The sequence below is a fragment of the Carettochelys insculpta genome, chromosome 3 (assembly GCF_033958435.1).
Source record: "Carettochelys insculpta isolate YL-2023 chromosome 3, ASM3395843v1, whole genome shotgun sequence".
Lineage (NCBI taxonomy): Eukaryota > Metazoa > Chordata > Testudines > Carettochelyidae > Carettochelys > Carettochelys insculpta.
Window position 1 is genome coordinate 180,941,381 of NC_134139.1, and position 25,199 is coordinate 180,966,579.

Consider the following 25,199-nt stretch of genomic DNA (forward strand, 5'->3'; position numbering starts at 1 on the left):
TTTGTGGATCAAAGACTCTTTGAAGTCTGTCCCACACTTCCGGGAAGAAATACTCAACTCTGATATTCAAAACTGAACCCAGAATTGACTTGGATTGCAGAGTCTGAGCCACAGATGCTACATCAGAGTCAGACTAATCCAGTATGTTCAGAATACAGGAAATGGAACTTCTAACAGTAGCTGCCTTCTTCCTCGCCATCTTTCCTAGAACATTAAAACTGGAGTCAAGGACAGCTTTAACAAAAGGAACAAGACTTAGAACTGATAAAGATCCTGATGTCCTGGAACCTTTAGACAGCATACTTAATGTAGAAAGCCAGAGGCACCAAATCTAGTCTCTTAGACATCTGACAACCACCCATGAACCAGAAGGTTTAGCAGCTAAAGTCGTGGTGCCCAATACACTAGCTACATGTGGCTATTTGGCAGGTTGGGCCTGCTGGGTAAACGGCATAGTGCCCTTCAAATGTTTGGATGGAGAGCCTAAATGGGAACCTGCATGAGAAACGCCACCAAGGAAGCTTGTGCCCCTGTGGAGTGAACTGTCAGGGACAGAGCTGGGATCTTGGTCAGATTGTTGCAAGTCCTGATGCAGGATGTGATCCAGAAACAGAGATGCTGGGATGAAATGGGCAGCCCTCTCCTCCATTTCTTTATTGTAGTGAAAAGTTGTGATGGTGTTCAAAACAGCCTGGTGTGTTCGGAGTAGAAGGCCAGGCCATGCCTGACATCTAGGAAACAAAGACCCTGCTCCTTAGGAGTGACATTGGTTTTGGGAAGAACACATGCAGAAGAATGTCCTGGTTAACATGGAAGAGGAAGACCACCTTAGGCATAAAAGTCAGGTGGGCTGGAGTTGCACCTGGTCCTTGTAAAAAAACATATGTGAGGGTTCAGAGATGAAGACTCAGAACTCAAACTCACCTGGCCAAGGTTATGTCAACTAGGAAGGTGATCTTCCAAGAGAGGTAGGACAGGGGACAGATAGCCAGAAGCTTAGAGAGGGACCCCATGAGTTGGGAGAGGATCAGGCTGAGATTCCACTGAGAGACAGTGTGTTTAACTTGGAGGTTTTAATCTCCCCCACCCTTTGAGGAAGCACTGTACTGTGGGAGTGGCAAAAAGGGACCTGCATCCACTCTCATGTTGAAGGCCAAAAAGGCAGATAAATTAATCTTGATGGATGAAAGGGTTAGCCCTTCGTAATGGTAATCTAGGATCAAGATCATAGCCGCGTCCTGAGGTCGAGTGCCTTTCTGGAGAGAGAAGCACTTCCACTTGACTAAAGTACCTAGCTCTGGTGGAGGGTCTCCTGATACCCAACAGGACCTCCCTAACTGAGTCAGAGCACTGAAGCTTCAGTGGGCTCAGCCATGGAGTCTCCATGCCACAAGGTAGAGGAACTGGAGGCTGGACTGCTGCAGTTGGCCACCATACTGGGTGAGCTGAAAGTGACTGTGCCACATGCTCTGTCATCTGAATCATGTCCCTTGCAGCCTCAGAAGTGTCCAGTGTGGAAGGGACTCAACAGTCTGGCCCTTGGGGCCATAGTGGAAGGTACCAGGAATTAAGGATTCCAGCCAAGGGACATGCCAAGGTGCAGTCACGGCCAGTCTTCTTGGCTGGACATCATCCCCTGCTTGCCCTGGCCTTCTTGTGCAGCGCCAAACGCAGGAGCTCACTTTTTGAGCTAAGAACAGTGCTCCATAGGCCCCTCTTTATGTAGTGCCAATGGGTCCCATACAGAAGATAGCATGCTACGTATTAAGGCTAGCATGCCGTACATTGAAGATGGCAGTGCTGGTTCTGGCAGAGAGGGACAAAGTGTTGACTCCATAAGTAGGAGTTTCAAGCACTGATCTCTCTCTTGCTTAGCCCTGGGCTTTAAACTTCTACAAATACTGCACTGATCTGTTAAGTGTCCTTCATTTAAACACTTCAGGCAAGCTATATGTGAGTTCCTCTATGTATAGGCTTGCCACAAGTGACAAAGTTCTTAAACTCCACTGCATGTGCTGGGGGAAAGCTCCAACAGAAAACAAAAACAAAGTGCGGGTAGGAACTATCAAATGAACTACTACTTAATGAGAACAACTAACTAACTATAAACAGAAAAAAATTGTGAAAAAAAATAGCTGGGGTTGACTGTCACTGGTGGTAAGAAGGAACTGAGGGGGCAGAGGGTTCAATGGTAGCACTCCCTGAAAGCTACACACTTGGGTGCCCACCAAGGAGAGATTTAGGTGCCGATCAGCAGAATGCTCACACCTGGCAGCATGAGCTTCTATTGGTGGCGCATATTCACACATGCCTTGGTATCCATAATAAAATTTATTCTGCATATGGATGAAAAGAATTAGAGGGAGTATTGATCAGTGGAGCCCTATATACTGTGCCATGCAGGTGCCACTTGAGAAGGTGCCATCGCCAACCTAACAGATACTGCTGGGGAAAAACCATCTGATAATCATGTACGTGGCGCGTGTGTACAAGCCTACTGGAATACACATGAACTATCACTCAAAGAAGGCAAATGACCTTCCCCCAGGAATCTGTGGCACCTAATATGGTTGCCTGATACGGGGAAGACAGATGAGTACAAAACATGTTGCTTAAATCTCACTACTTTTTCTTTAGTTCATCTATAACACAGAACCAATCCTACGAAGTCTACACAACCATCTACATTTACTATATTTAAATTACACTCCACACTCTAAAAACAACCATCAGCAAAACTATCAAAGGTATGAACAATGATGAATAAACCCTGGATCTGAATAGATCACAGCAGTTCATTTCTGTTTAGCACACATGCTGAAAGGAATTGAGGGTAGTGAAAAATGCAGCATCCCCTTGTATGGCCTTGCTCGCAGAATGTTAAAAAACACTGTGGAGAAGAATAGGTGTGAGCACCCAAGTGCTCTCTCTACCTGGTGCTACTAAGAGATGGCTCTACTGTTAGGCACCACCAGGCAGTGCAAGACCTGTAAGTAGGAATACACAGAGCCACTTGAAGAGGTTAATGGACATAAGATGTGCTGCAGTGACAGTCTGAACTAAATTCCTTTTACTTATCCCCACAGTAGCAATATGGCAGTACAAGAATCCTGAAAGCATTCCACAAGTGTACCTCAACCCTAACATGTAGTAGAGGATAATTCAAACAGCACCTTCATACAAACTTTGGCCACTCATGGGATAGTCAACAGGGAGAAAAAACCCTCTACCAGAAGTGATTACTTTATGTGATCAGAACAACTCTAAAATTTTTAATTTAGATACAGACCTCTTGAATCACCTTTTTATAGTGATTCAGAAGTGCAAAATCTTATACATTTCAACCTCACAATCAGCATTCTAAAACTTGTACTATCCAGATTAAATAATCTGAAAACTAAGACTGCATGCACACCTTTCATAGCTTCAGACTTCGCTTCTTCTATAGATTCATAGATTTTATTCTTGTCTGCTAATCGTGCTTTTGTGGCTTTATGTTCAGCTTCTTCTTGTTCCAGGTTCTGCTGCATGACTTTGAGTTTATACGTCATGTCTATTTCCATGTTGCTCTTTTCCTGTTGAAGTTACAGGAAAAAGGAAATTGACTTACTTGACAAAACAGTTATTCTTGGCTAAAAATTAAAGCTAAAATTGTTACCGATGTTAGTACCACGGAATACAACAAAACAGCAATATGCTCACAGAGGAAGATGTAATCCATGCCCCAAGATGCTTACAAATTAAGATTTCAGTCCTGCATTTGATTTAGTGTGGATGCAAAGAAATTTTGCATGGATGCAATGGTGGTTCTGTGAATAGAAAATGACTGGACTGAGGCCTAAAGAGGGCGTACCATGTCAAGTTAAATACAATTCAGAATTTAAGATTTGTGAAAGCAGATAGCATCCTATAGTTCTGGTTTTTCAATGGGGACTAAAATAACCTTCAGCAAAATACAGCCTACACAACCAATCATCCCTGTAACAAATACTCTGCTATGGGCAATCTTTCAACATGATGCACAGGGAGCTTTCAAAGCAATCTGTGCTACATAGCAAGAATAAATTCTTGTAATACACTGGGGTCCACTGACTATGTCTGAGATTTCAAAAGGAGTCCACATCCCCACTCAAAATTTGTAAGGCTCCATAATGGGAAAAAAGATTGAAAACCACTGCGCAAAAATATTCTGCTATCTTAAAATGACAGATTTCCAATTAATGCTGAAAATAATTTTAAGGAAAAATTTAAGGGAAAAAACTTACAAAATCACCTAACTACCATGAAGCCTCAATCTGTCTCATTTAATTTCCATTAATGCCACCAAAGTAAACTGCAATTTATATATGCCCATCAAGTATACATTCTCCTTTAACATGTGCAGTTACCTTCTCCAAATCTGTGAATCTCTCTTGCAATTGTCTCTTCTCCACTTCTGCTTTCACTAATGCACTCTTTCCATTTTTAACTTCTTCTTCTAGGCTAAATATTCGGCCTAAAAATGTCCAAAATATCAACCAGTCAGTCAAAAAGATAGCAATAAAAATTATGTAACAAGTGAGAACTAACACATTCACATTTCACAGTTTATGAATTGTGACTATTCAAAATGTCAGCCTTTTAGGTGATTCAGCGTTGACAGGAACATTTTTCATCTACTGATAAAATTGTACTACAGAAATATATTGATTGGATAATCTGTTAACGTTAATTACATTCAAGATCAAATAATTATACTTTACTCTTTATTTCCAAAATATTTTGTGTAATACCTTGTAGATCACTGATAATCTCTGACCCATGACTTCGATCTCTTCTTTCAGATTCTAGGGCTGATTGAAGATTGATGAAGTCCTTTTCAAGTTTGAGTTTAGCATTCTCCAGCATGCAGTTTTTATCTTGTAATTCTCGATTATTAGCTTCCAACTGCTGGATTTGCTTTGTACTTTCAGTCTGGTTCTTCCTTAACCTGGCTGCAGTATCAGACTCTGTGCGTAGTAAAGCATTGGCTTCATCCAGCTATAGATTAATAAACGTATATTTCAGACTAATAAAATGCCAAACAACCATCTCTCTTACAAATTAAATAATTTATGGATCAAAGGGAAAAGAAAAAGTATGGAAATGTTGTCTAATATCACATTACTAAACCAACAATTCATGTTAATGAGCAACTTCTGTTAGTACTTACAATTTTCATCTGCCAAGTAGGGAGACTGAATTTCAACAGCCCATTATAACAATAACTTTAATGCTTGCGCGCGCAGAAGATACAACTTGCCTGCCTTTGTAGCTGATTGATCTTCTCATTTGATATCTGAGAGTTCTGATTTCTCTTTTTCAAATCTTCAAGCTGGTCTTTCAAACTGTTAACTATAATAAAATAATCATAAGAGGCCTCCATCACACACTGATTATCTTTGCATAAATCTTACCAACCAGACAATAGTTTTGCTATTGTATGTTAAAATCCTCATGTACCATATTTAATGTTCTGTTGCACATACCATCATTTTCCAAATTGCGTTTTTTATCTGCTTCGTGTTCTGCTTTCCGCTGGTATTCTGCATTCTTATGCTGAAGAAGAGCCTTTTCTCTTTCCAATTGCCTTAACGCAGATTCTACATTCTTCCTTGATGTTAACTGGAGACAATTATAGTAAAGTTCAAAGAAAATACACACCACCATGGTATTACTTTAAAATTATAAAGGATAGCTCATGGATTCCAATTAACTTACAAATACGTATATTACATCTGCTTGCTGTATACACATACCATAACACTTAACAGCTGCATTTGTATGTAACTGCAGAACAATATGCAACTGTCAAGTAACTGTACAGTTCTAAAAAGCTATTTCTGAGCTATCTGGTTAATTGGAAGATCAGCAATAGATGTAAAACCAATTCAACTCTACTTCAGCCTGTCCATGCCCAGAAGATGTTATCACATGAATGCTGTTGATGGTCTATTTTAAATAAATGCAGGGGTTTCTATCCAATTTCTAGTGAACAAGTATACAATGAAAAAGCATTATTAGCAAAACTGGCAGACTTAGCAACAAAACCAATGGGTAAATGGGCATGGAACCTTAGCTTTATTCGACCCCCGTGTGTGGTCCCTGAATATCAGAGTTCAACCACAAGGATGGTGCAGTAAAGGGATGGTTGAAGGACATGTCCTATTATCTACTCTATGGGGGGAAATTTTGAGCCTTCAACAGTATCAACTCTGGATATTTAATTGAAATTCAATTCACACAAATTATATTTATATACTATTTCTCTATAAATTATTAACTAAGGGACAGGACGCAGAAAACCCAATTCTCCTCTTGCCAAGATATTGCAATAGTGGTAGCACATTTGTTAGTGTATACTGTTAGAATATACACTCATGTTTGTTGCTCCATTGCTTCACTGTTATGTAAAAGTTGGGTATCCTGAGAAAAGTGAACAGATATCAGAACACTTAAGCTGTAAGTGCAATAAAACATACACTTACTTACCTCTTCATCTAGTTCTTTCATTATCTTCTCTAAGCGAGCATTAACACACCTGAGAAATATGAAAACAAATATTAGAACAAAAGCTGTGTGTGTGTCTTGTGAATCTTCCATAGTGAATGCTACTTTAAGCAATCACATGAGCATGAAGAAAAAAATGTGCCTAGCACAGGTGGTCTTCTTTAAAAACAAAACAAGAAGATGGTTGGGAATGCAACTCCATGCCCAAGGATATTCCTAAATCTCAGACTGCCCTGAATTACAGGGGATGGACCACTCATAATTGCCTATTCTGTTCATTCCATTGGAAGCAGTGGACACTGACCACTGTCGGCAGAGAGGCTAGTGGTCTAGATTAACCATTGGCCTGACCCCATATGGTCACTGTTATGTTCTAAAGGTAGTGCTGATCACATGGGGCTAACTGGATGTTTAAAGTGCAGTAGATTAGTGGCACTGGAATTCCTAAAGAATGTTTTAAACCATATTTTATGTTTTCAAAATGGAAAATTAAATTACATATAAATATATCCAATATAAGCCATTACTCCTTACCTGCACTTCTGTTCTAGCTCATCTTTGGCTTGTATTTCATTACTGAGCTGTTCTTCTAATTTGCTCATTTTTTTCTGAAACTGTGCAAACTGTCAGAAAAAGTATGGTCCATATAAAAAGTGCTGCTACATAAAATGAGTGTAGTTCAGTTAAATAACCAAGGAAGATGAGCAATGAAAATCAATATAACCTTTGAATTCAGTGGGAACAGAAAATTATTTCTCAACAACTCATCACTACTGGATTTTTGTGAATTAAAGTTACATCTCTCATGATACTAGCACCCATGAAGAATCTTCATGAAGATACCCACAGAAACAAAACTTGTTGCATATTTATGGTGCAGGTGGGGGCCTCAAAAGCTATACAGAAAGGAAAGTTGTAGGTAGCCTTCTCTTTAAGTCCAATTCTTGAGAGCAGATTCTTTGGATTAGTCTCTTCAAGAAAACTATGTCATGTATAGGGTCAACATGGACAACTTTTTAAGAATGCCTTGAACATGCTCAGATAGAACACATAAGAAAAGAAGGTGACAATTTCTTAGTCTAGTACTTGCACAGCACTTGACTTCGCACAATCACATTTTGGAAAATTCTATATTACCAATCCCCAACAGTTTAAAATCATGAATCAATACAAAAAATCACGAGTCTAACTTAAAATAATAAACCTTGAAGTTTTATATGGTTCATGATTTCAGACTTTCTTCTGCAACCATAAGGGACAGAAATTATTTTCTTTTAAATGAAATTTGAGATGATCACAATCATATAAACTAAAAGCTAGGACTTCAAGAAAAATAACAACTATTATGAGATTCATTATCAAAATTTTACATCACAGATTATGTTATCAATTCTTTGTATTTTACAAAGTTAGAATTACAGAAAATAGTTCCCATTGAAACGTACAATTGAAGAGATTATGTCATATATTCTTGGTTCTAAAAACATGCAAAAATTCAGGCAATTTTAAATGGTAACAACTTTCTTTTAAAAATCACCAGAAACTTGTAATAGGCACAGTATGATGGAAAGGAAGTACAAAAACACATGATGCATTTATTTTTAAATTTGCTTATGCGTGGAATGAGATTTTTCCACAACTGTTTTTAAAGGTTTAAAAATTAACAAACCCTCTAAATTTCTAATTAATAGCAAAAAGCTATGATCAATACTGGTTAATATATTAATTTATTTTGATATATACAAAATCCTATCAGACTTTCTGCCATCTTCATGCATGAATGTACCTGGCAATCCATAAATATTCATAAACAGATTAATCTACTTTTAACTGTTTGTGCTGACAAAAATGATTCAAAATAATGTACCTACCTCTTGGCTGTCCTGTAAAAAGAAAACATTTTAAAAAATTGTGAGCATTAAAAAGGCAAAGCGCCAGAAACATTTACAAAAACACTTTAAAAAGCATAGTCTCACCAGGCATAACAACATTTCAGACTAAGAATATTTTATACTTTGAAAGTCATCTTGTAATCTAATCATGTTTTAATTTCAAAATGTTAAAGAGTTTATACATATTTGTTTAATTAGAACTAATAATATTCTCTATTACAGGAAATCAATTTCATTGACTGCCATAATTTAGACAAATTTGAATATAACTTTTGTATTTCTACCTGAAACTAATACTGTCTAAAAATCTTTTCATCTAAAATGTATATCGTGCAATTTCATGCAGTAGCCTGATATTTTCATGCTTACAGATGGAATCTTTGTCAGTAATTATACAGAAATATTCTAACATTAAATAATACAAACTATTCAGAACTGAAAACTGTTTAAATCCACTGTGCAAGTCTTTTAACAGACATAGTAAAATATGCTGAATATATATTACTGTTTATTTAAAAAGTAATTACCTCATTTTTCCTAGATTGCATGGATTCATTTTCTCTACAAGACTGAGGAGAGTCACTTAGCAACCTGTCAGAAAAAAACCCAACTCTTATTCAAGTTTTCAACAACTCAAGCAGCCACGCCCATCAACTCATTTTAATCAACTCTCAGAAGTTTTAATGTTCATTAAGTTATTCTCAGAATGAAGCCATTTTTGTTCAGTATGAGTTGTCTATTTGAAAGTTCTCTTGGCCAAAATGAATGTTCAAACCTGTTTCAGTTCAGTACAGGTTTCTAATGTTTAAATACTTACAATAGTTCTATTAATTATTTGGATACAATATAAAAGACTAATAATGCAAACTGAAGATAAAAAGTAATTAAAAGAAGTCTCAGAGGGGTAGCTGTTAGCCTGTTGACTAAGCCCTAACTCGGTGTATGCCTTAACTGTACACCTTTTTTCTAAAACTAGCTAATCCAAAAATCCAACATATGTGCTAGAATAGAATAGCAATTAGAAATCAGAAACACCCAAAACTTGGCATATTTTAATAAATCCAACTTAAATTCCATATTTCACATATTCAACAAGGGACAGAATTGCATTAAGAGGGCAAAATTAGATCAGCTTTTAAATCAAAAGAAAAATAATGTAATAAAATAAATTGCAATTGAATTTTGACAAATGTACATTAAAATACGTCACATACAGATTCTCACGATAGTAAGTAAATCCTATAAAAGGCAGCTGGTTTCCCACAAAGGCTTTGGGGATTGGAAAGGTTTCCACATCTCCTTTGTCATCCTCAATGTCATCAAAATTACTGCTGTCTATGTCACTGCTAAGCTCAGGTACAACAGGAGCAGCAGCTATAAAGAAAAAAACAGCTTCATGGTAAGATTCAACATCCTGTTATGGATGTATTGACACATTATATATAGTAAGAGGTAGTAATAATAATAATAATAATAGGAGATAGACATCTCCTAGAGCTGGAAGGGACCTCAGAAGGTCATCTAGTCCAGTCCCCTACCTTCTTGGCAGGACCAAGCACTATCCCCGACATCTATTTGCCCCAATCCCTAAATGGCCTCCCTCAAGGATTGAGCTCACAACTCTGGGTTTAGCAAGCCAATGCTTAAACCACTGAGCTAACAAGACGTACAAATTAAATGATGACATTACTGTATCATTTATTATATAGCAGATCAATTGGTATACAGTATCTGGATTAATGAAACAATGTTCTTTCCACACTTGACAAAGTACATGGTTTGAAATGATCTGTTGCTAGGCAATATAAAGAAAATAATTAAAAAAAATTCCATTTGTTGATGCACGGAGTTTTTAACTACACAAAATATACAATTTCTAAAGCATATAGATTTAGGCCACATATTTAATCCCACTTTTATTTTAACTATCTTTAGAAACTTCAGTAAGCGCTTCTGATTATAGACGTTTCGATCAACTGACAAACTAAAATAGCTAAATTTTTGTCAGGGGCAATATAGTTCTATGAACTTAAACTATTCTGAGAAGTAGGTCAGACTGTAGTCAGACAAATTCATGCAACTTCACGAGGCAAATTAGAAAAGTACAAATGACTATGTAGTCAGTTGTTAAAATGATAAAAGATCATCAGATACTGCTGTTCAAACAAATGCTCTCTGCATATGTTTACAGCACAGCAAAAAAAAAAAAAAAAAAAAAAAGACCCATAGTGACATACCTTTTAATATAAGCAAGAATGATAGTAAGCAAAAACAGTTTGTGAAACTCCCAAGATACTACAAAAACCAAAACCAAAACAAAACAAAACCCCTTTGCATAACAGTTTTGTACAGTAATATTTAAGTACCTTACATTTTTAATTCCACACCATTAATCAACAATAGCTATTTATACAAATATTGAACATGTTAAAATATGAACTATAATTTACTTACTCTCACGAATGTTATCCCAGTTCCACTGATCACTCCTAAAGAAAGGGTGCTGCTTAATTTCTTCTACCCCATTTCTCCCAAGACGCACCTCCCTAAACATAGCAATTAACCCAATTTCACATTAGAAAAATCAGTACTCAGGTTTTTTTAAACAACTTGTAAGTTGCACTTAAAAGTGGCAAAGAGATTTTTAAACAAAATTAAAGTTCTAAGAGATATGGTGGTCAATATAATTCTGGTTAACTGATTAAAATCAGCTCATCTGTCATAGTAAAAATACTCCCAGTTTCTTTGCAGGCACTCTCTCTGCAAGTACTAAAATGGCTAGAATTCTGAATCTGCCACGTGTGGAGTAAACATTTTTCCATCTAGATTTTGTGTAGAAAGGGAGCACACAGGCACAAGTTTTAAATAAAAAAAAATTAACTGCTAACTTAGAAAGTCTGCCAAACCACATGACAAACCTTGGGATGCAAATGAAGGGAAGTCTAGCTTAGTACACAGAACAGTTATTCAAAATCCCAATGAAGTAAGCATTTCAAAAATTCTATCCTCCTCCCCTAAAAATAACCCTTTCATGTCCTTTGCTTACATTTACAACAAAGTCACCATATGGCAAGTTTTAGAAGCAACAACAAACTTATTCTTTATGTAAAACTCTCTTTTAAGACAGCTCTAAAAACAAATCACATGATAGATGCTCATTGCTTCTTGTCACTTTAAGTGCTTCAGTAATAAGGATGTATATGGAAAGAGGGCATCTGTTTAAAATGAACCCCTCAAGCATCACATTTAATATAAACAGAAAGACATACACACGTGGGGGAAATATGGTTGGACACTAATATAAATCTCCTCACCACTTTTCAGCCATTCTAGGTTCTGAACAAACGAACAAGCAAACAAACCCTGCTAAAGCAGCTCTTTAAGTGCAGCTAAAGAAATGCCATTCATGAATCTTCTTCAGGAAACCACACAGTCCCTCTCTGAAACAGGGAACGGGTACCTAAGGGAGTTACCCCTCTGATTCCACAGTGTATAGCTTGTGGGGCCCTGTATGGCATCTCGTACAGCAGGGGTCTGCAACTTGCGGCTGTTTAAGGGATTTCTTTGTGGCTCCCAACTCTATAATTGTAAATTAATAAAAGACCTTCTTGATTATTTTGATAAATGGTGAACATCCTGCAGTAAACATGTATCACATTACAAATCACTGTTCTTAAAATAGAGGTTACAAAAAGTATAGTTTGACACTATTTGTTAAGGACCATCTCATATTCACGTGCATGATAGCTCTTGAATTACAGAGTTTTTCACTGAATTAAAATAAAATGGCTTTTCTTGGTACTTTGGTTGCCAACCCCTGTCCTAGACCCATGGTTCCCAACCTTTTCAGTAACACGGCATGCTTCAATGAGACAAACAATTCCACAGCATGCCCACTTTTTTCAGCTGAATCAATTGCTCATAACTGTCACCTTTATTTACATTTACTATGGTTACTGTCTTACTACAGAAGTCTGCAACATAGTAGTGTATACCACAAGCTAAACAAGGATCAAATGCATTCATGGTTCGAATTCACCACAGAATACACCATCTTAGCAAGCACAGACACACTGTGAAAATCTGCTCAACGCCATGCTAGGGATGTTGAGTAAAACAAATAACCACTGAAAGCAGGCTCCCCTCCCGACCAGGCTGTTGGAGCTAGAACACAGCATTTAAACCGTGTCCCAACTTCAACAGGCCACAGCAGGGAGTGGGGGCGGGACCCCTGCCAGGTCATTCGGGCTAGGAAGCAGCATTTCAGCTGTCTCCCACTGTGAACAAGGTCCTCTGGGGTTGGCATTTCCCCTCACAGTGGCTCTGCAAACAGTCACTGCGGGAGGGAGAAACTCATGAATCCTACATCATTTCCCTTCCCCTCCCCACCCCACACCCCCAGTGTTTGTGCAAAGAGCCACCACAAGGGGAAATTGATGAAATTTCATGGCACACTTGGACAGTTCTTACAACACACCAGTGTGCCACAACACAACAGTTGAAAACCACTGTCCTAGACTGTCCTTGTACATGGCACTTGAAGATCAGCATGGCAAAGGGTAAGTGAGAAGGAGGAAAAAGAAGTGAAGGTGGAGGCAGCTGAGGGAAGAACAAGCAACATTAGCTTAACACAATGAGGAGTTCTACTACACAGCAGGAGATTTCATTTAGCAATTTATGTTCAGAATCACTCCTCTTTCTGGGGAATTAGTTATACTTATACATTCATACCAAACACTTAAGAATAACTTCTAAGAAAACTGGAATAACTTTCTGGATAAAATTCTCTATTTTTAATAATATATTTGTTTTCACTTTTATTTACTGATTTCTGACTATAGCCACAGAGCTTAAGGAATGCAAAACAACTTAGCCCCTCCCTCAAACAACTCACAATGTATTTCAAATATTGTTCCTGTAAGTTTTGACCTTGTTTGCCTGACACTAGGAAGGATTTTTCGGGGGCAATTTTGAATTCTTAAGAAGAGTATGGACAATGTAGTTATTGACAGAAATACTCATAAAACCACGGTCTTGGAAGACAGCCAGCCGCTAAAAAGCAGGAGATAACGTTAACTTATCACAAAATGGGAATAACTGAGATGTCACAATTAAGGGAAAAAAAATCCATTTTTCTACGACACCATAAGTGTATTTACATCCATTATAAGTAAGATTGTACAAATATAGAACACACACGTACCTGTCAGTTAAGAAGTCACAGATGAGATTCTTTGCATGCTTCGAGATTTCCACATCATCTGGGAAACTTAATGAATTCTTGTGATCCATGATTTTACTGTATGTTCCTACTAAAGAGTCTGCATAAAATGGAGTGTCCCCTAAAATTAAACATGCATAAATGTTATGATATTTAATTTAAAATTTAAGTGTTTTAAGTTAAACAAAGGAAGAGGAAAGCAAATTACACATTGGGTGCATATTGTGAAAAATGGCGCTATAAAAATGGGATTGTTTGATCCATGCTCATTGCATGCATATATTTGCAATTATATGTACTCTATTTACAACTAAATACATTTTTCCCCTAAATACCGGCACTACAAACTAAGCCTTGCCTGGAGAAATAAGACAGGATATTCTACTTTGTGCACCATCAGTACTGAGGTTTCTCAACCTCAAAATAGATCTGTCATACTCATACAGTGCCTTTCAGTTATGCCTTCAATGACGCCCGTGTAAATCTACTAATTTCAAGGACTTACATAGGAGTAAATTATTGGAACCTATTAAACACCTCTATTTATGCGTGTTATGGAACAGAATTCACTCTTACAGATGTCAGTTCTGCACTTCTACCAAGAATAGCAACCAAAATCTATCGGTCAACAAAATTATCTGTTCTGATCTGAATATGAAAAATGTATAGATCCATTGACTAAGAAACTGCCATTTTTACATAATTTTCTTTCAGCATTGAAACATATTTTAATGGAAAAAAACCTGAGGAATATATTTAGTGACCAAGTTATGTATTCTATCCATGAGGAGAAAAACATTCAGTAGAATAAAAGGGCATTTGATTTAAGAGATTCAGTAAATTATTAGCAATGAAACTTTGCACATGGTGAAAATGTTCTATTAGTCTTTACAAACTATTACACAGAAGCCCTTTTGCTTTTGAGGAGGATAGAAAAAGAGAAGAACTAAGAGAAGCAGGCTCAAAGAAAGAGAATAAGTTAGTATACACATTTTCATCTGAAGAAGTGTAAGCTGGTGGGAGTCCTCTCCTCCTGGGAAACCCTGCACCCCAAACCCTTCCTCCTCTGCCCTACCCCAGATCCTGCACTCTCAACCAGAGCCCTCATACTGTACCTCAACCCCTCTGAACCAGTCATCAATAAGGCTACCAGCATGTCACAGGGGCCACGTCCACACTAGCAAGTTCTTCTGAAATACTTCTTGAAAGAAGGGTTCTTTCGAAATGCCCAGTAGAGCATCTACACACAAAAAGCATTTTTTCTAAAATAATTTCGAAATAATGCAGTTCTCCTTTCAAAAGTACTCTTCCACTCCATTTTCAGGAAGAAAGTCTTCTTTTGAAAGAAAATGAGTGCAGATGGTCTGCAGGCTCCCCCACCTTTTTTTTTTTTTTTTGAAAGAAAAGTCCTCATGGTGCCTAATTTTTCGATCCCTGGCCCATTCTTCCAAAAGAGTGGGAGATGTATGGATGCTCTCTTTCAAAAGAAGTTCTTTCGGAAGAGATTTTCTGGAAGGGCTTCTTTCGAAAGATCACTGTAATGCAGACATAGCCAGGGACTTTTTGCTAAAAACCATGGACAGGTCATGGGCAATAAACAAAAATTCACTACCCATGACCTGTCCAGGATATTCATGAAGAACACCTTGCTCCAGCTCCCTTAGGGAGAATCAAAAGGTGCCTTTCAATCCTACATTTCTAGGGTCCTAAGCGTTACACTGAAACAACCAGGAAGGCAGCAAGGAAGAGAAAAGCATGCAGAAGGGAAGGAAATGAGGTTGAGAAGTAAAAGGGAAAAAGATAACAGAGATGAAGAAATCACCTCTCAATCTGGTAACTGGAAGCATAACAGACAAGATGTGCCATAGGAGAGTGAAACATACAAAACATGAAGCATCATTAACGTTCCAAAATAACACTGAGATTATAGGAATAAGTGAACCCCACAGCAATAAAAACTAAGACCTCCTGGGGTCTCTTCCAGCCCCCAGATTCTATGATCTTCCTAAAATACTCGTGTTCCTTATGTCTCAGCTGATAATGTTTCACAGGACACAAAAGAAGCCCCAACCACAAAATACAAATGGAAATGAAGTTCTGTCATGGCATAACAGGGCAGACTCTTAACACATTAACTGTTGAAGTATATCAATTAAATTGTTCCTGGGATGCAACTTACTAAACTTCATAAGTTAAATTTTCTTAATCCTCGGGCACTAATATTTCAAAACAACAAGGAGTTCTGTGGCATCTAATTGATGCTTGTGAGAGGGAGAAAGCAACAGCAGCAGCCGCAACAACAGAGCCAGGGCAATTCCCTTGCCCCCACTGTGAACGCCCATGCCGTTCAAAGCTTGGACTCCTCAGCCACGAGTCCACAACTGATGAGCACGAGCAAGCTCAAGATGTCATCGTCAGACACGACAGACTACCTACACCCATGAAAGCTCATGTCCAAATATATCTGTTAGTCTTTAAGATGCAACAGAACTCCTCCTGTTTTTTTTTTTCCCCTTCAGATAAAAAGTAACAGGACTACCCTTCTGAGGCTATGTCTACACTTGCCCCCTTAATCAGGGTGGTGGGAGATTACTAATCAAGTGCTGCAGTGAATACACAGCATTTCATTAGGCAAATTCCCCCCTGCGAAAACTCTGAAGCATCAGCAAGCCATGTAGCCGCAGGCACTTTGAAGTGCCCGTGCTACTTCAAAAGGCCTTGACTACCCAAAATTTTGAGAAGTCAAGGTACTTCGAAGTGCCCGTGGCTACATGGCATGCCAGCACTTTGAAGTTTGACGTCTTGAAGTTGCTGTGGGGGAGAATTTGCCAAATGAAGTGCTGCACATTTATTGAAGCACTTCATTAGTAATCTCCCACAACCCTGATTACCATGACCCCTTCGAAGAAGGGGGTAAGTGTAGACATAGCCTCAGAATAATATTTCAACAACTGTCAACTTGAGGCAAGCTTTCCTGTTCTCAAGGTCTTTGAAACATATCTGTTTCTACAGTGTTCCCAGAACATGTTGGATTAAATACTGAGTAATCATCTATTCCAGATTCCTCCCAGTAGTCTGATGCTAGAGTACACGACTGGCCTTTCACATGCGGTTTACAGCCATGGATGGATAGGGTTCTCTATAATGGAGCTAATATTCAAATACATTACCTGTCCTAATGGTCCAGTGCTTTACCATGGAAAATCCTGACTTGAGAGTACAAGAATTAACCAAAACAGAAGCAATCATAGGCTGAAATGTTTTCATGCTCCCATCTATCTTTGTTGCTACATGAGGATAACTGAATCATAAAAGCTCTTCAATAGAATTTTCAAGAAGGAGATGCTGGGAGGGGGGAGGAATTTAATGAATTAATTTATTACTCACCTACAAGCATCTCAAAGAGAAAAACTCCTACAGACCACCAATCGCACTCCCGTCCATAGCAGCCATCACCTCCTTGTGACTTCAAGACTTCAGGAGATATGTAATCAGGTGTTCCAACAGCTGTATCACAGCGCACCATACCAGTCTATGTAATTACAAAAAATTGGAAGTAGTAATTCATTTAACTGAAACAACACAATAAATGTATTATTTCAAGAAAATTAAAATCAATCTGCTTAAGTTATTTTGAGGGGGGAAAAAGAAAAGGTCCAGTATTTTGGGAAACATTTAGGGCCACCAAAAGTTCCTATTCCAGAAGAGGTTTCTGACAAAATGACTTATTTGAGGTAACTCTTACTATTTCTCTTTATAAGTGTTATCTCTCAAAATTGGAAAAAAAAATTAAAAAAGAAATGTGACTTCGTCCAGCTTCCAGTATTAAAAAGGAGGAATGCGCACATGACAGGCCTGATCCACAGTCCACTGATGTCAATGGCAGTTTCTTAAATGTCTTCCGTGGGCTTTTGATTAGATCCTAGGAGGACAGACAGATACAGATTGAACCTCTGAAATTTGGTACCTCAGGACCTGACCGGTGCCAGATAAGAGAATTTGCTGGACCACAGGAAGTCAATATTGTCTAGCAGTTTTACCAACACTTCTACTGCTTACTGGGCGCTCAGGTGACATTTTTGGGTAAATTACAGACAAATAACAGCACAGAACACTGACAGCCAAGACTGCTGGCTGGAAACAAACTTTATGTGAACACCAGAAACTTGGCCAACCCCATGATAAGTGGTCATCAAACTAACTGAAATTGTGCCAGATTAGAGATATTGCCAGACGAGAGACTTCTGGATTAGAGAGGTTCAACCTATACATAGTTCTTTGTGTCCACCTCCTGCCCTCCAGCCCCCAGTTAGCCGCTAGATGCAGCTAAGATTTTTGGTCTTGTTTTGTTTTTATTTTTATGCTTAAAAGATCAATTTAAAGGACAACACATTCTGGAAAAATGGGAAGGTTAGGCTCTATAAACAATTTTTAAAACAAGCACAGATTTTATTCCTAAAAACACTTTTCTGCTACCTCATTAATGTAGTAACACAAAAGCCCAGTCCATCCGTAGGCCTTGCTCACAGATGAAAAAGCAACAAAAGAATCAGAGTACTAGGACTGGAAGGGACCTCGAGACGCCATCAAGTTCAGCCCCTTGCCCTCATGGCAGGACCAAGTATTGTCTAAACCATCCCTGATAGACATCTATCTAACCTGTTCTGAAATATCTCCAGAGATGGAGATTCCACAACCTCCCTTGGCAATTTATTCCACTGTTTGACCACCCTGACAGTTAGGAACTTTTTCCTAACATCCAACCTAAACCTCCCTTGCTGCAGTTTTAGTCCATTGCCTCTTATTCTATCATCAGAGACCAAGAAGAACAAGTTTTCTCCCTCCTGACTCCCTTTTAGATACTTGAAAACCACTACCATGTTGCCCCTCAATCTTTTCTTTTCCAAACTAAACAAGCCCAATTCTTTCAGACTTTCTTCATAGGTCACGTTCTTTAGACCTTTAATCATTCTTGTTGCTCTTTTCTGGACCCTCTTTAATTTCTCCACATCTTTCTTAAACTGTGGTGCCCAGAACTGGACACAATACTCCAGCTGAGGCCTAACCAGTGCAGAGTAGAGCGGAAGAATGACTTCTCCTGACTTGTTCACAACACACCTGTTAATGCATCCCAGAATCATGTTTGCTTTTTTTGCAACGGCATCACACTGTTGACTCATATTGAGCTTGTGGTCCACCATAAACCCTAGATCCCTTTCTGCTGTAGTCGTTCCTAGACAGTCTCTTCCCATCCTGTAGGTGTGACACTGATTGTTCCTTCCCAAGTGGAGCACTTTGCATTTGTCCTTATTAAACTTCATCCTATCTACCTCAGTCCATTTCTCCAATTTATCCAGATCATTTTGAATTATGACCCTGTCTTCCAAAGGAGTTGCAACCCCTCCCAGTTTAGTGTCATCTGCAAACTTAATAAGCATACTTTCTGTGCCAATATCTAAATCACTGATGAAGACATTGAACAGAACCAGTCCTAAAACAGACCCCTGAGGAACCCCACTTGTTACACGTTTCCAGCAGGATTGAGAACCATTAACAACTACCCTCTGAAGAGTCAGATGCAGTCTGATAACACACTGGTTCAAAGTGATACACATAATCACTTTCTGTAAATTCAAGCTTCAGTTAGATTTATTCCAGGAAGTCCAGATGGTGACAATGAAAAGAAATTCCAGATGAAGTACAACTGGAGTAGCACAAACACTCTTGCTCCATTTAGCCCAAGACTTTTGTAAACCACAGAAACTTCCTCAATCACTTTACACTCAACTCAAAGAAAACAAGCAGGAATAGCTGAAAATAGGATTAAAACAACACACACAAAAACCCCACATAAAATCCTCCACCAAAACCAATTCTGTATTTTCTCAAGGAAGCATTTTGCTGTCAAAGCTACACTGACAGAGCTCCTGCCTCGACTCCCCATTGAAAGTGAGACTGTCAAATTGTACAGAAGTGTTTGTCTTAACGTGTAACATAAACCAACAATAATTTCGTTTTATCACAAAACACACAGATGACAGGTGGAAAACGAGGTATAAAGAGAAGTTACTCACCGTAGTAACGGTGGTTCTTCGAGATGTGTCCCCGTGGGTGCTCCACCATAGGTGACGGCTTGGCCGGCGCCGCAGATCGGATCTTCCAAGCAGTTTCTGCCGGACCGCGCATGCGCCGGCGCGCGCCGCTCCCTGGCGCGCTCCTGGCCATGTGCGCGATCCGGTCCCCGCCAGTTCCTCGACCAACCGCCTCGGTTGCCCCTGCAAAACACTAACAGAGATCCGAAGCGGGGAGGATGGGCGGGAAGTGGAGCACCCACGGGGACACATCTCGAAGAACCACCGTTACTACGGTGAGTAACTTCTCTTTCTTCTTCGAGTGTCCCCGTGGGTGCTCCACCATAGGTGACTACCCAGCAGTAACCCAGATAGGTGGTGGGTAATCGGATTATGTGCAGCTGGTCCCCGAGAGGACCGCTGCAGAGAGACGGGTATCCTCTTGGAATACCCTGTGAAGGGCGTAATGTTTGGCGAACGTGTCGTAAGATGACCAGGTCGCCGCTCTGCAATGTCTTTCAATGCAACGCCCTTGAAAAAGGCTGTTGATGCTGCCACCGCCCTGGTGGAATGAGCCCTGGGAGTGGCCGACAAAGGAGTCTTTCTGAGCTCGTAGCACATTTTTATGCAGGATACAATGTGCTTTGAGATTCTCTGCGATGAGAGACCTTCTCCTTTAGATTTGGGAGCGAGGGAGACCAGGAGTCTATCCGTTTTTCGGAAGGACTTGGTCCTGTCTACGTAGAAGGCTAGCGCCCTCCTCACATCCAGGAGGTGTAGGCGCGCCTCTTCGCTGGAGTTATGAGGCTTTGGATAGAACGAGGGTAGAACAATAGGTTCATTGATGTGAAACTCGGAAGAAACTTTGGGAACAAAGGCTGGATGCAGCCGTATGGTTACCGCCTCCTTGGAAAAGACAGTGCAGGGTGGCGTTGCCATGACTGCCGCAAGCTCGCTCACCCGACGGGCCGACGTAATTGCAAGAAGAAAGGTCGTCTTTAGTGTAAGGAGGCGAAGGGGAACCGTGGCCAAGGGCTCGAACGGTGGTCCCATGAGTGTGGTAAGCACCAGGTCCAAGCTCCACGAAGGTGGAATCGGTTTCCGAGGGGGGTATAGGTTTACCAACCCTTTGAGGAACCTGGTAACCATAGGGTGGGCGAACACCGTGTGCCCTCCCTCCTCATGTCTGAACGCCGAGATGGCAGCCAGGTGGACCTTTAACGAGGATAGCGAGAGTCCTGCTCTCTTGAGGTCCAGTAAATACTCTAGAATTGTAGGTATAGGCGCCGAAAGGGGGGCCAGCTGCTTGGTAGAACACCAAGCCATGAAGCGAGTCCATTTTTGTTTGTAGGTTTTCCTAGTGGAAGTCCTCCTGCTACTTTCTAGGACTTGCTGTACTTCCACTGTGCATGTGCTCTCTAGGGAGCTGAGCCATGGATTAGCCACGCTTGCAGTCGCAGGCTTTGGGGGTGCGGATGCACTATGGACCCCTGGGCTTGCGTGAGCAGGTCCGGCGCCACCGGAAGAGGCATCGGTGGGCGGTCCGACAGGCGCAGGAGTAGGGGGAACCATGGTTGGCGATCCCATGTTGGGACTATCAGGATCATCCGAGCCTTGTCTCTCCTGGCTTTTTGCAGAACCTTGTGGATCAGCACTGCGGGGGGAAACGCGTAAAGCAGGGGGCCTCCCCACGGGATCGCGAACGCGTCCCCCAGGGACCCCCGGCCCAGCCCTGCTCTGGAGGAGAATCGTGGGCACTGTTTGTTGTGCTGAGTGGCAAACAGATCTATTTGGGGAAACCCCCATGCGTGGAAAATCGGCCGTAGTAGATCGGGAAGGATCTGCCACTCGTGGGTGAGCGCAAAACGTCTGCTCAACTGGTCTGCCTTCACGTTGTGCGTGCCCGGCAAGTAGGAGGCTCTCAGGATTATATCGTGGGCGATGCACCAGTTGCATAGGCGGATTGCTTCCGCGCATAAGGTACGGGATCGAGCTCCTCCTTGCCTGTTTATGTAAAACATGGTGGAGGTATTGTCTGTACTGATCCCGACGACTTTGCCTTGTATACGGTCTCGAAAGTGTTTGCAGGCGTTGAACACTGCTCTGAGCTCTAAAACATTGATATGCAGAGACTGTTCCGTGGGTGACCACAGTCCTTGAGCCACCTCTTCGCCCATGTGCGCTCCCCACCCTATGAGGGAGGCATCCGTAGTGAGGAAAACCGATATTTGCGGCTGATGGAAGGGTACCCCTGTTAGCAAGTTCCCGGGGTTTACCCACCATTGCAGGGATTCGCGCACCCCAGGTGGGGGCGACACCACCCTGTGAACGGTGTGTACTGCCGGCTTGTATACACTTGCCAGCCAATGTTGCATGCTGCGCATGTGCAACCTGGCGTTCTGTACCACAAACGTAGCCGCTGCCATGTGGCCCAGCAGCTGCAAGCACGTCAAGACCGGCACCGTAGGGCTGAAGGTGATGACCTGCACGAGGGAACCGATGGCTCGAAAGCGAGCCTCTGGAAGGTATACTCTCGCCGAGACCGAGTTTATGCGAGCCCCTATGAACTCTATGTCCTGTGAGGGGTCTATCTTTGATTTTGCCAGATTGATAACCCGGCCAAGTGCGGAGAACGTATTTGCTGTGACGCGTATCATGCGGAGAACCTCCCTTTTCGAGGTCCCTTTGAGCAGGCAGTCGTCCAGATACGGGAAAATAAACACCCCCTGTCTGTGCAGGTAGGCTGACACCACTGCCAAGGTCTTGGTGAAGACTCTGGGGGCCGAGGAAAGGCCAAACGGTAGGACCTTGTATTGGAAGTGTTCGTTGCCTACCATGAACCGGAGAAAACGTCGGTGAGCCGGATGAATGGTTATGTGGAAGTACGCGTCTTGTAGATCGAGGGCTGCGAACCAGTCTCCATCGTCCAGTGCTGTAAGGATGGAGGCAATAGTGATCATCCGAAAACGTTGCTTGCGCAGATACCTGTTGAGGCCACGAAGGTCTAAGATGGGCCTCCAGCCTCCTGTCTTTTTCTCCGTCAGGAAATACCGAGAGTAGAACCCTTTCCCTTGCAGTTGCTCCGGCACCTTTTCCACCGCCCCTATGAACTCTAGGTGGGCCACCTCCTGCCTGAGCCTGGCTACATGGGAGGCCTCCTGGGGGTGGGGCTTGGGCAGGGGTCGCGGCGGCGGGAGCGACTGGAAGGGGATGGCATACCCCGTGGCTATGATCTCCAGCACCCATTTGTCTGTGGTGATCCTTTGCCACTGGTCGTAGAATGGTCGGAGGCGATGGTGAAAAAGTCGTTTCGGATGATCTTGTGCAATGGTGGTGATGGCGCAGCCCTGGATTTGTATGTCAAACTTGTGGCCTTTGGCCCCGCCCCGAGGACGGACGGCCCTGTTGTGAGCGTCGCCTGGGGGTTCTGTACTGCTGGTGCTGCTGATGCCGCCCTTGCTCGTAACCCCTGTGATACTGGGGGCGCTGTTGCTGGTATTGGTACCGCCTTTGCTGTGGGTAGTACCTTTTCTTTGAGTATGGAGGGGTGTAAATCCCCAGGGTCCTGAGTGTGGCTCTTGAATCTTTACTGGAATGAAGGACCGAGTCAGTTGATTCAGCAAACAGCTTCTGCAAGTCGAAGGGAAGGTCGATTATCTTCGCCTGCAGATCTCTCGGTATGCCCGAGGTCTGGAGCCAGGACTCCCGTCGCATCACCACTGCAGTTGCTGTGGAACATGCTGCCGTGTCCGCAACGTCCAAAGCAATCTGAACTTCCATCCTCGCAGCCGCGTAGCCCTCTTGCACTATGGCCTTGAGGACCGGCTTTTTGTCCTCTGGAAGCGAGTCCATGAGGGAAGTTAATCTGGCATAGTTGTCGAAATTATGGTTCGCCAAGTGCGCTGCATAATTTGCCATTCGCAAGGTTAAAGTGGAGGAGGAGTAGACCTTTCTGCCGAACAGCTCTAGCTTCTTGGCATCTTTGTCCGTTCCCCCTGTTTTAAATTGAGATGTTTTTAATCTTTGCTGCGAGGACTCCACCACCAAGGAGTTTGGCTGGGGGTGGCTAAACAAGAACTCCATGCCCTTCGCCGGCACGAAGTATTTCTTATCCGCTCTCTTTTGGACAGGCGGAATAGTTGCCGGGGTCTGCCATATGGTAGTGGCGGACTCCAAGATCACTTCATCAAGCGGGATTGCTACTCTGGAGGAGGCCGGGGAGCTCAAATTTTTAAGGAGCTTATGATGTTTCTCTTGCACTTGTGCTGTCTGGATGCCTTGCGTGAAAGCTACCCTCTTAAACAGCTCCTGAAACTGTTTGAGATCGTCCTTGGGATGGACGTCCCCTAAGGCCGTGGCCTCATCCGGGGAGGAAAACGAGGAACCGCTGGGGTACATTTCTTTGGACCCTTCCGGTTCTTGATGGTGATGGTGCGCCCTCTCGCTGGAGGTTTGCGAGGGAAAATCTCGTGGGTCCATGGCCAGTCCCCCCTGGGATGCTTGAGTCTCCGTCCCCGATCGCGATTGCCCTCGGGGGTACGAGGTAATATGTGGGGATCTCTCCCTGGTAGATTGCCGATGGTGTCCATGCCCCGCGTGGTAGGGACGACCATGGCAGTATAGGCACTGTTCCTGGGAAGGTGACCTTGACCATTCCCTTTGCACGTACCCTGTGTGTCTGGGAGAGGGGGATCGTCGAGACACTGGAGAGAGCGATTTTGCATAATAGTCCAGCGATTCAAATCCCAGGAAGGGCGAGGGTGGTGCCAGCCATGGGGAGGCTGATTGCAGGAAAGGAGAAGGGGGCTCCGGGTAGGCTAGGGGGGGGCCCCTGCCTTCTGGTTGGAGTCTGCAACATGAGCGGAGGGCTGTGAGAAAAGAGCTCCACAGCCCTGTCTGGAGAGGGGCTGCAGTGCCTCCTCTTGTGTGCAGCCTTTCCCCTCCCTTGAGGAGGTAACTCCGCCCCCTGATGGGCGGGGGATCCCGGCCCCGTCGGCACCGTGCTAGGCACGCTCGAGGGCGGTGCCGCACGTGCGGAGTCCTTCTGCGCCTGCAGGCTACGTGCCTGCGCGCTCTGCACCGCCGGTTCCCCGGGGGTCGGTGCCGCTGCCTGCGGTGCCGCTGGTACCGGCGCTTGCTTAGCCGCCGCCCTGCCTGCGGTGCGGGGCGGCTGGCTGATCATCGGAGGCTGAGCCGCTTCCACGTGGCTCTCCGTGCCGCCGCCGATCAGCTGTTGCTGCGGCTGGGGGCTGCTCGCTCCTCCCGTCCCGCTCACTGTTGCTGCCGGCAGGGATCGGGTTGGAGAAACTTTCCTCCGTTTTTGCGCTGATGGAGTGAGAGAGGCAGCTTTCCTTCTAAGGGCCCCGGAGGGTCCCTCCTGCTGCGGCCGCTCCGGCACGTCTGGCTGGAGGGCCTTGTCAAGAAGCAGCAGTTTAATTCTCATCTCCCTGTCTCTCCGTGCTCTGGTCGTTAACTTTGCACAGAAGG

The 25,199-nt window shown here is 42.4% G+C and overlaps 1 protein-coding gene across 1 annotated transcript in view; it reads right to left on the minus strand.

The window, feature by feature from the left end:
• The window catches only part of ROCK2 (Rho associated coiled-coil containing protein kinase 2), a 172,326-nt gene that overhangs the window by 41,627 nt on the left and 105,500 nt on the right, over window positions 1-25,199 (minus strand). Inside the window, exons 6-18 of the mRNA XM_074991276.1 lie at window positions 17,029-17,173; window positions 13,624-13,762; window positions 10,875-10,966; window positions 9,635-9,794; window positions 8,948-9,011; window positions 8,400-8,411; window positions 7,063-7,151; window positions 6,511-6,559; window positions 5,508-5,643; window positions 5,282-5,373; window positions 4,773-5,019; window positions 4,389-4,495; window positions 3,416-3,575 (exon numbers count right to left, since the gene is read on the minus strand). Coding sequence (XP_074847377.1) covers window positions 3,416-3,575; window positions 4,389-4,495; window positions 4,773-5,019; window positions 5,282-5,373; window positions 5,508-5,643; window positions 6,511-6,559; window positions 7,063-7,151; window positions 8,400-8,411; window positions 8,948-9,011; window positions 9,635-9,794; window positions 10,875-10,966; window positions 13,624-13,762; window positions 17,029-17,173 — 1,492 coding nt within the window. The remainder of the gene's footprint in view (window positions 1-3,415; window positions 3,576-4,388; window positions 4,496-4,772; window positions 5,020-5,281; window positions 5,374-5,507; window positions 5,644-6,510; window positions 6,560-7,062; window positions 7,152-8,399; window positions 8,412-8,947; window positions 9,012-9,634; window positions 9,795-10,874; window positions 10,967-13,623; window positions 13,763-17,028; window positions 17,174-25,199) is intronic.